Source organism: Lactuca virosa, chromosome 7 (genome assembly GCF_052849685.1).
Source record: "Lactuca virosa cultivar CGN04683 chromosome 7, Lactuca_virosa_CGN04683_v6, whole genome shotgun sequence".
Classification (NCBI taxonomy): Eukaryota; Viridiplantae; Streptophyta; class Magnoliopsida; order Asterales; family Asteraceae; genus Lactuca; species Lactuca virosa.
In genome coordinates, this window is record NC_136432.1 from 55,647,754 (window position 1) to 55,658,806 (window position 11,053).

At 37.7% G+C, this 11,053-nt stretch overlaps 1 protein-coding gene across 1 annotated transcript; it reads right to left on the reverse strand.

Annotated features, from left to right (window-relative positions):
* Positions 1-1,217: 1,217 nt before the first annotated feature.
* LOC145124723 (9-cis-epoxycarotenoid dioxygenase NCED2, chloroplastic-like) lies at positions 1,218-3,335 on the reverse strand. Its single transcript, XM_079060172.1, has one exon. It carries the CDS (start codon positions 3,290-3,292, stop codon positions 1,538-1,540), a length of 1,755 nt encoding a protein of 584 aa, XP_078916298.1. The 5' UTR covers positions 3,293-3,335; the 3' UTR covers positions 1,218-1,537.
* Between the last annotated feature and the right edge of the window lie 7,718 nt (positions 3,336-11,053).

The following is an 11,053-nucleotide window of genomic DNA, read 5'->3' on the forward strand; positions in this document are numbered from 1 at the left end:
ATATATATATATATATATATATATATATATATATATATATATATATATATAGAGGGTGAGTTCAATACAGAATCATAATTAACCAAGGAACCAATCTTTTTTTCAACTTTTAGAACTTATTTTTTATCAAAAAAAAAACTAAAAATACATAAATTCATAACTTTTTATCCTTTTTCCAGTGACATCAAATTCGATTCTTTTTTTTTTTTTTACGTCAAATTCACAATGTAAATCTTTAAAAATTCACAATGTGAATCCGGATTCACACGGTGAATCCGAAAAATATTTTCCACATTCACAATATTAATATATGAATTTAGATATTTTTAGATACTTTTTCGATAAAAAATAAGCTATTGAAATTGAAAAAAAGATTTGGTTCCTTGAAGAACCAATAATTATGGTTCCTTATTGAACTTTTCTATATATATATATATATATATATATATATATATATATATATATATATATATATATATATATATTTCATTTTGATGCATGCACATCATATGGAAAATTTTCCAGCATCTTTATGTATTTATAAGATGGATTAAAATGACAATTATGTTTTTAAATAATGATTGATTAACGCAAAAGTGGAGAACTAGAATAATTATACTTTATTTTTGGTGGTCAAAGAATATGCTTTAATATAATATTTTCTATGACCTATCAACGACACCTGTTATAAATTTAAACTTATATAATTCCGTCACAAAAACCAACCAAAATATTATTTAATTAATTGCAATTTATTAAACTGTTTTCGATTTCAAAAACAAGTTTTGTATTTATTTAGGCTTTGGCGCTCAGTTACTTTATTTTTTGAACTTTTTAAATTTTCATGTTTTTATGCAAAAAAAAAAAAAAAAAAAAAACTTATAAACACATTTTTTTTAACTTACTTAAACCAGTTTTTATATATAAAAAAAAAGTTAATTTCCAACTATATCTTTAATTGATTATATAAAAAAAACATATTCATTTTTTATAATTTTTCAGCTAGCTTAATTATGAACTAGTTTTTAGAAAACATTAATTTCTTTTAGCTAATACATCAACCTAGTCTTAATAAACTTACTTTTCAATTAATACATCAAACTAGTCTTAATCAAACTAGTCTTAATAGTAAATTATTCATAATTAACGCTTTTATGTTTATATGGAACCTGATTAAAATATCATTTTTTTAGCACAAGAGATAGCTAGTATAGAGCTATTCAGAAAAGAATGAAAAGCACATTCATGTTTCTTCAATAATTGTAACCGGATAACAGCAGAAACCAGCTGAGCTTCACTCTAAAAGCTGCATGCTTGGTTCTCCAAAAACCATAAAAACTAATTAATTAACACCAAAATCAAATTTTTACCATCTAAGGCTGAGGAGATTCCGGGGATGTGTTTCTCTATACGCATCCCTCAGGCATATCTCTCGATCGGGGTAAAACCTTTTTAACCATTAATCACGCACTGTATGTACACATAGAAGATGTGTATATGCATGAGTGTATGTATATATACGTATATATATGAGATTTTACTGTGCTTGTTCAGCCAAATCCTTTGAGCTTATGAAAGTGCCATGGAACCCGTATGGAACTCTAGATGGAAGTTTAACTGAAGCTTCCATCAACATGGTCATGGCGTTAATGATCTGCAGTTCTGATTTCCACGTCTTCTCGTCATGCACAAATGACAAAATATATCCATCATCTTCTCTCTCAGAGTTCAGGCCACTCGGAAGAAAAAACGGCTCACCGCCGTACCTCTCGTCGCCGTAGAAGAACTTCTTGATTTCTCCGGTGGTCAAGTCAACTTTTGCGAAGCCTGAAACTTTGGGCCATGGTTCAGCAATGGCGAGGTATGCAAACTGGGTTTTTCGACCTAGTTTGTCGCGGTTCACCATACCTGCTTCGAGGTTGACTTGTTCGGATTCATGGAGAATCGAGCGTTTTGTTGATCTACGAGTCTTTAGGTTTATTCTGATTTCTGATAAAACGCTTTTAAGATTCTCGTCGCATTCATTAAAAATGGAATCCGGTGGAGTCATGCATGAACCGATCACGACGACTTCGTTAGACTCCGGTTCTTCCCAAGCGTTCCATAAGTGAAAGCAGAATGTTTCCGGCGACTCCACCCATATCATGTCATCGGATGTTTCTGCGTTTTTTGGTAAAATCCCAAAACGAGACTTTTTATCCTTGTCGTAAATCACCGGTGATCCTCCTTTTATCATTTCTTGGAGTTTGAACACCACTTGTTGGTCGGGAACCACCACAAAGTTCTCGGTGATTGCGAAATCATGCATCATCGTCGGCACGTCTAATGGGATTTCAACGTCCGGCGACTTCCCTCCGTCTTTCGAAAACTTAAAGTATTTTAGATATGGCTTCTTGACGACGTCGTAGCTCAGAGCAAACATCTCTCCAGTTACCGGGTCGAGCTTCGGGTGAGCTATCATCGTCGACATGTGTTGCTCGGAGAAATCATACCGTCCAACCGTCTCTATATCTGACGACGGAGTAATCCTTATTTGATAAGGCAAATCATCTTCCGACATGGCGAGCAACCGGTTGTTGAAGTAAATCAGACCGGCGTTCGCAACACCCATGCCCTTGCTATGATCAACCAAACCCAATAATGATCGGGCATAAAATAAAGCCAACCGAGCAACACCGGAATGTCCATGAAGCTCACCTATTGCTTTCGGGAAAACAGGTCGACCCATCTCCCTCTCCTGAATAAGCCGATTAGTCTCCGTTAACTTACAGGAATAGCTCACAGAGTTCCCGTCGATGCTTACAGCATGAACCATACCATCGCCATCGAACAGGTGGTGCCCCGCGACAGGTTCAAAAAGTGGGTTAGCCCCATTGCGAACATACACACCGTTAATACAATCGGGTATGGATCCGTTAACTGGTAGATTATGTTTCACTGCTTGTTCCGGCACCGGAGCGAAGTTCCCGGAGATTTGTACACGTGGATCCGAAGTTTTGGGAAAAGGGTTTTCAGTTTCGCGTGAAACTAAGGCACCTTCGAACATATCCAATGCGGTGGCCGCAGCTCTTTGTAAGAGGTTCCATTGCAGTGGGTGGTGTGAGTCTTGTTGTTCTCTGTTAATGGTGTGTGGAAAATGAAGTAAGGGAGAAGACTGTAGAGCAGCACAGTTGATGGAAGCTTTTCTTGAAGGTTTGGTTGGTTTAATGGCGATGAATCGAATAGTCTGATTGTAGGGTTTGGAAGACAAAGAAGATGAAACTAACGTTGATGTATAAGGATTTACAGCCATTTATTTGGTTGTTGGTGTGAAGAAGGAATGAAGGGCTGGAGGTGTTAGTATTGGTGAATGAGAGAGAATGGGGAGGAAGGGGGGATAAATAGAGGAAGAAGAGAGGGAATGGGGCCCGACGGGGACAACAAAGGAGAAGACCACGTGTATATTACATGGTATTGGACATGACAAATATATTGGTAGACCACATACTTGTCTGTGTAGGAGTGTGGGGCCAGTTTATAGAAAGAGTTACGGTAAACTTATGGTCATTGATGGTGTCAATCTACAAGCACTAAGTTTATTATACGGGTGTCACATAATCCTACTTATCCTAACAAATCGTAATATTTTGAACTATTAAAACAACTATGCAGATTGGTGTTTGCTTTTTTTTTTTAATGGAAAATTGTATAATCTAATTAACCACTTTATAAAAGAAAAAATATATATAAAAAATGACCATTACAACTCATTTCTAACCCTAATTTTGTATTCAGTAAATAGGTATAGGGTCCAACCCGGTAATATAATCTCCCTATAAATAGTATTTTAAACCTATTTTGGACTTTATTTCAAGCACATTTATTTTCGACTTCATTCCGGACACCAACCCAATTGAAACAATATTTTCTTCTAGCAATGAAAAATATCATTTTTTATATGTAAGTTTCGATTATCTTTATAATTTTATGTTTCTAATTTAGGTTATATGATAAAAAGTAGATAATATATGCAATTTTATAGATATTGTTTGTTTTCCTTCAGTTTTTAGTGGTTTTAAGATTATTGTAGAATTACATATGGTTATATGTGTACACCAGATCAACAAACCTTAGAAATATTCTAATTCTGACTTGTCTGGAACACGTTCGGAAGGAATGGAACACGTTCGGAATGCCATAGAACATGTTTGGAATACGTAGATCACGTCCGAAATGTTGATCCAAAATTTGGTTCAGGAATGTGTTGATATAGAATTGTGTTCCGGAATGTCCTCCAGAACATACAACAAATGTCTAATTAATGATTCGTTTGATTGTAGCATGACATAACATAAAAAGCGGTTGTGACTACAACCTACAGGCCTGAACTCAGGCGGGAAATCATGGTATGTTTACAACACAAACCACTTTGTGCGGCCATCTTTAGATCATCATGTTTTTGTGATTATGTTAACATGTCGGTGTAAAATGTCACCCTTACTCAATATCTGTACCATCCTAAAAATAAAAAAAAAAATAAAATTTTCAAAATTAACCGTTTAACATCATTGTTTACAAAAGAGTCATTGTTTCCAAAAAAAACATTATTTCAAAATCAGAGTTTCCTAATACCCAATGCCATAAAAATAGGAAGATGTGCACGATCACACCTTTGCTTTCCCACGATCCTCAGAAGTACCTGAAACAATAAACTAAAATTGTAGGTCAAAGTTTAGTGAGCTCCCCCAAAGTACCAACACACCCAACATATAACAACATATATTGGGTCCACAGCCTATGTCTGGAATACCCCTACAAGGTCCTCATCATAAGTCTGGATTGCCCATGAGCCCACAGTATGAGTCTGGCATGCCTATCAGACCCTCAGCTCATATATAGATTGCTCCCGAGCCCACAACATAAGTATGGCTTGCCCTCGGGGCCCACAGCTTATGTCTGGATTGCTTCGGGTTTTTCGGCTACCACAGAAAGCAGTACAACCTCAACCCAACCTAATATATCAACATATGAAACAGATAAACTTAAACACATAGCCAGCAAATACAGATAATCATATAAATCTACTACTCAGCTAAATACCAGTATATCACTATCTTATAACCAGGATACATAAACTAGTAGGTTGGCATTGGTGTCTTTGACCCACGGTACAATGAGGAAAACTCGCCTCTTAGACTGACAAATAGATGAACAACACAATGCTCTGAATACATCCTTTACATGTCACTTAATTATTAGATAGAGAACAAGGCTAAATTATAGCTCAGAATACTCAAAATACCCTTAAGTCAAACTTGGTCAACCCTGGTCAAAGGTCCAAACCTCAACAATTCTTCACAGCGGATTACGCCCAGCGTAATACTAGAGTACGCCCAGCGTACTTTGTTGTTGGCCAAAAAGCGGGGCGCTATCCTTGTACGCGCAATGTAACTCCGGGTACGCCCAGCGTACGCTGCCCAGTCTCAAAACTCCATTAAGAGCTTAATCTATTAAGCCCTTCCGCCCAAAACTCATATCCAAGCCCAAAATGATGTTCTAAGTCATAAAGTTTTCAACTTTATGACTTTACTGTTGGGTTATGAGCATTCTAACACTCCTAAGTGTACATGCAACCCTAAATACCTTAGATCTATGTTTTCTCTATTATACATACAATTATGAACATCCAAGGTATTATCCTAATCTAGCATACAAAATAATAAATATAACAAGATAGAATACATACCTCTTTGATGTAGAATGTCTTCATGAAGCTTGAGTGCCTAGTGCCCCAAGTGTGACACCTCAAATGGTTCACACAACACCAAATACACTTGGAATAACTTGAGAGAAACTTGAACACTCCTTGAAATCGTCTAGCCCTCACACTCACACATTAGTGCACGATTTCTTGAGCCATGAGATTCTTTTATATGGTGGCTATTAGGGTTACACCATGTAACTCATAACTTTACCCATTCCTTATGCTCCATGGATTTTAACCTCCATGGAGTATCCATGGGTCACCCTATGGACTTAGTCCAACATAAGGAATCTTGGATCACAAGCCCACATATATAAGAATGAATGATTTACACAATCAACCCATATATTTAATTAGTCTCCTTTTGATCACTTAATTAATTCCAAATTAATTCTTGATCAATACTAATTAAATAACCTTATTAATATATTAGAATTTATAATATATTAACCAACCTTAAGTGTTATTTCTCTCATTATAGTCTATCCAAATGCATGATGCCATGCAACCCAAATGGACCATGCCGGGTCGGGTCAAGTCTTACCAATTATAGTTATGGACTTAGACATTAATCCAACAGTCTCCCACTTGGATAAGTCTAAAACTATTATTGCGTATGACTTCAGGAACCGATCAGCAATCGTAGCTCTCAAAAGCTTCTGTCGAACTCTGACCTTGTCGATGAACTCTGACCTTTGTCAATGACTTGTCCATTAGATAAGGGATCATATATTCCTCCATTCTAGATATCATATGGACTGAGACATGGATTATCAATCATTCTCTCTGTCCATTTGTTGTTTCCCGATTTCCGATTCATGATGACTGACTGATTGAACAAATCAAATCAGTCCTGGCTTGGCCAAGCACTCACATGTATCATCTTTAAATCATCGAGGGGCCCACAGATATCGCTTTTATCCCGAAGGTAAAAGGAATGGATAAACTTCGACTCATATGGCTTGTTCTACTACTTGTTGAATCATACACAAAGTGACGTTTTATAACATCGAGTTACCAATGCGTTTTCGTGCAATCAATGTATAACCAACTCATAGTAACAACTCATATCTCTAGGTTTGAAGAATATAAGATATTATCGTCTCATGATCACTCGTGATAAAATCCATGAAGTGATTCAAATGAGTGCGGGTTGAATCCAATACTCAGAACTTATGAGCACTCATGAGTGTTGTAGCACCACTTTGTCCACCAACTTGGACCTCTACAAACCAACCCATGACAGTCTTGATTCATATCTACTTCCAACATATGACCGACTGTGGATGGTTTGAATAACTTAATCATTCAGGAAGAGCGACTTAGTTATTCTGGAAGTCAAAACATGCAAAGTGAAACACAAGAATAAATGAATCAAATATGGTATCAAACCCTATGAATATAAATAAACACTTTTATTTATCACCATATTGATTACTCATTATTCATTGTTTCGGTTTTATCAACTTTATACTTGAATTTAAAACAATAGTTGTCCCATGCTCCAAGCATGTACACTATGTTTTCTAAACACTAGTCATGCCATACACCAAGTATGCATACTATGTTTGTCTATGATCTTTGATGGGTTTTAGACATACAATCCTATGTGTGCATGCAACCCTAGAATTGGATCTATGTTTTCACTATTAGATATACAACATTATGAACACATGAATAAAACCCTAATGTAGCTTGCTATTTTTCGAAATTCATATATAAGGTTAGATCACATACCTCTTGTTGTTATATTGCAATAACAACTTAAATCTTCAAACTCTAAGTCTTGAAAGCAAGCACCACAAGTGTAGTGCCTCTAATGGCTCACAAACATCACAAGCAATTGGAGAGGCTATAGAGAGAGAAGAGGAGAGGTAGAAATCGTCCTTGGATGCTCTAGGGATCAAGTGGACGAAATCCTAAGGCCTTAGGGGTCTTTATATAGGGTTGGGATCAGGGTTTCAGTCCTTATCCTTATCCAGTTACTTGCCCACCAAGCAACCACAAGATAAGCCTTGAAAACCCTTATCTCTTGGACCTTGGACGATTTTAAGGATATCCTTATCCTTGAATTCGTCCATCCTTTAACAAGGATAACCATTTCCCTATTTTGCAACTATTACATAATTACAATTCAGCCCGTCTAGTTTAATTAATTACACTTGATCACAAAATTAATTCCTAATTAATTATTGACCAATATTAATTAAAAAAATATGATTTCTCCTTTAATATATTATTCTTATAACATATTAATAAATCATAATAACCCCTTTCTCTATTTATTTCTCCAGTCAAGTTGCTTTGGTGAAGGCAACCCAAAAGGACCATGCACAACCGGGTCAAGTACTTACCAAATATGGTTACGGGCTTAGACACTAATCCAACAGTCTCCCACTTGGATAAGTCTAGTAACCACAAATGCAACGTACAACTCGATTAGCAATCGTAGCTCTCAAAGACGCTGCTGAACTCTGATCTCATCAGTAACCTGTCCTTTAGATAAGGGATCGTACAGTCCTCTGTTTAGATATTGTGCGGACAATTTTTACGGAACTAATTGTCCAGCAGTTGGTTTCTCGATCTCAGATTCATTTGACATAGAACTTAATTGAACACATCAATTTAGTCCTGACCGGGCCCGACACATAAGTCAAATCAAATCATCGAGCGGCCGTGATATCGCTTTTACCCTCTTAGGATAGAAGTAACAGATAAACTTCGACTTATATGCATTTACTATCTACTAATCAACTATACACAACAATGCGTTTTATGACATCAATTTACTGATGCGGTTTCGCATTATCAATGCACAACCAATTAGTAAACAATAAACCATATATCTTGGTTTTAAGACCATATGATATTATCGTCTTGCGATCACTTTTGTCACGTTCCGTAAAGTGATTCCAGCAAGCGCGGGTTTATTCCAATGCTCAAAACTTGTTCATAAGCACTCATGAACGTTGTAGCAAACCTTTGCTATGTCTAATACCATTTAGACAATCTACACACCAATTCATGACAATCTTCATTCATACCTACTTCCAACATATGAACGATTGTGGACTATTTGAATAATTCGATTATTCCTAATAAACTCAATTATTCTGGAAGTCAAAACATGCAAAGTGAAACAATAGTTAAACAATTAACATAAGACAGTAACTTTACTCATAAATAATACTCCTTTATTTAATCATCAAACGTCAATTACATTTATCTATTACATGTTTCTAAAACTATCTAATCTAAACTAATATCATCCTTCAGCCCAATGCTCCTAGCGTGCTGCAAGTGCTTAACCCTACTCAGTCCCTTCGTAAGTGGATCTGCTGGGTTATCTTCTGATGATATCCTCTTAACCACGAGGTGTCCTTCTTCTACTCGATGTCTAATAAAGTGATACTTTCTGTCGATATGTCGAGATCTACCATGATCCCTCGGTTCCTTGGTTAAGGCAACCGCTCCTTCATTATCACAGAAAATTTCCATAGGCTCCTTTATGGCAGACACAACTCCAAGGTCACCAATGAAGTTCTTCAACCATATCGCCTCCTTTGACGCTTCGCTCGCTGCAATGTACTCTGATTCGCACGTTGAATCAGCTACAGTTTCCTGCTTGGAACTTTTCCAAGTCACTGCTCCTCCATTTAGGGTAAAGACCCAGCCCGACTGCGAACGATAGTTGTCTCTGTCGGTCTGGAAGCTGGCGTCACTATACCCTCGCACCTTTAAGTCATCACTCCCTCCGAGGACTAAGAACCATTCCTTGGTCCTCCGAAGGTACTTAAGTATATTCTTGACCGCAATCCAATGAGCTTTGCCCGGGTTCCCTTGATATCTACTGACCATGCTCAAAGCAAAGGCCACATCAGGGCGAGTACAAGTCATAGCATACATGATCGAGCCAACTGCGGAAGCGTATGGAACTCGGCTCATTTCTGCTATCTCAGCTTCTGTGCTCGGACTTTGAGTCTTACTCAACTTGGCATTACTTTGTATCGGTAATTCTCCCTTCTTCGAATTTTCCATACTAAAACGTTTTAGTACTTTATCTAAGTAAGTGTTCTGACTAAGTCCTATTAGTCTCTTACTTCGATCTCTCACTATCCTTATTCCCAAAATATAGGAAGCCTCTCCGAGGTCCTTCATAGCGAAGCATTTCCCGAGCCAGGACTTAACATCCTGCAGTGTCGGGACGTCGTTTCCTATGAGTAGTATGTCATCGACATACAGAACGAGGAAACTTACTATGCTCCCACTGGCTTTGACATATACACATGATTCATCTTCACTTCGTACAAATCCAAACTCTTTGACTTTCTCATCGAAGCAAAGATTCCATCTGCGAGACGCTTGCTTAAGTCGATAAATGGACTTCTCAAGCTTACACACTCTATTCGGATGCTTCGGATCAACAAAACCCTCTGGCTGAGCCATGTAAACATCCTCAGCCAACTTTCCATTAAGGAAAGAGGTCTTGACATCCATTTGCCAAATCTCATAATCATGAAATGCGGCAATTGCTAGCATCACCCTAATAGACTTTATCTTAGCAACTGGTGAGAAGGTCTCATCATAGTCAACTCTGGGAGTTTGAGTAAATCCCTTCGCAACCAATCGCACCTTATATGTGTGTACATTTCCATCCACGTCGGTCTTCTTCTTGAAGATCCATTTGCACCCAACGGTCTTACGTCCGGGCACATTATCAACCAAATTCCAAACTTGGTTGTCATACATGGACTGGATCTTGCTATCCATTGCCTCTTTCCATTTTACAGACTCCGGGCCTGCCATGGCTTCCTTATAGCTATTAGGTTCATCTAGATTTATTAGTGTACCATCACTAATATACGTGTCCCCTTCGGTAGTAATATGAAAACCATAAAACTGGGGTTGAACTCTAGCTCTTTCGGAACGTCTAAGAGGTAAGGACTCGTCAATCGGTTCAACCGGAGTTTCCTCCTCGGGTTGAGTGCCAGCGGTAGAGGTTCCTTCATCAATCGACTCTTGAATCTCTTCAAGCTCGATTTGCCTCCCACTGTCTCCTTGGATTATGAGTTCTCGCTCTCGGAAAACTCCTCTCCTTGCAACAAAGACAACATTGTCCTTCGGTCTATAGAAGAGATATCCAAAGGATTTCTGCGGGTAGCCGATGAAAATACATCGCTCACTACGAGGTTCGAGCTTGTCGTGAGTCTCTCGTCTTACGAAAACCTCACAGCCCCAAACCTTGATATGTGCCAACGAGGGAGCTTTCCCTGTCCACATCTCGTGAGGTGTTTTGGCAACCTTCTTTGT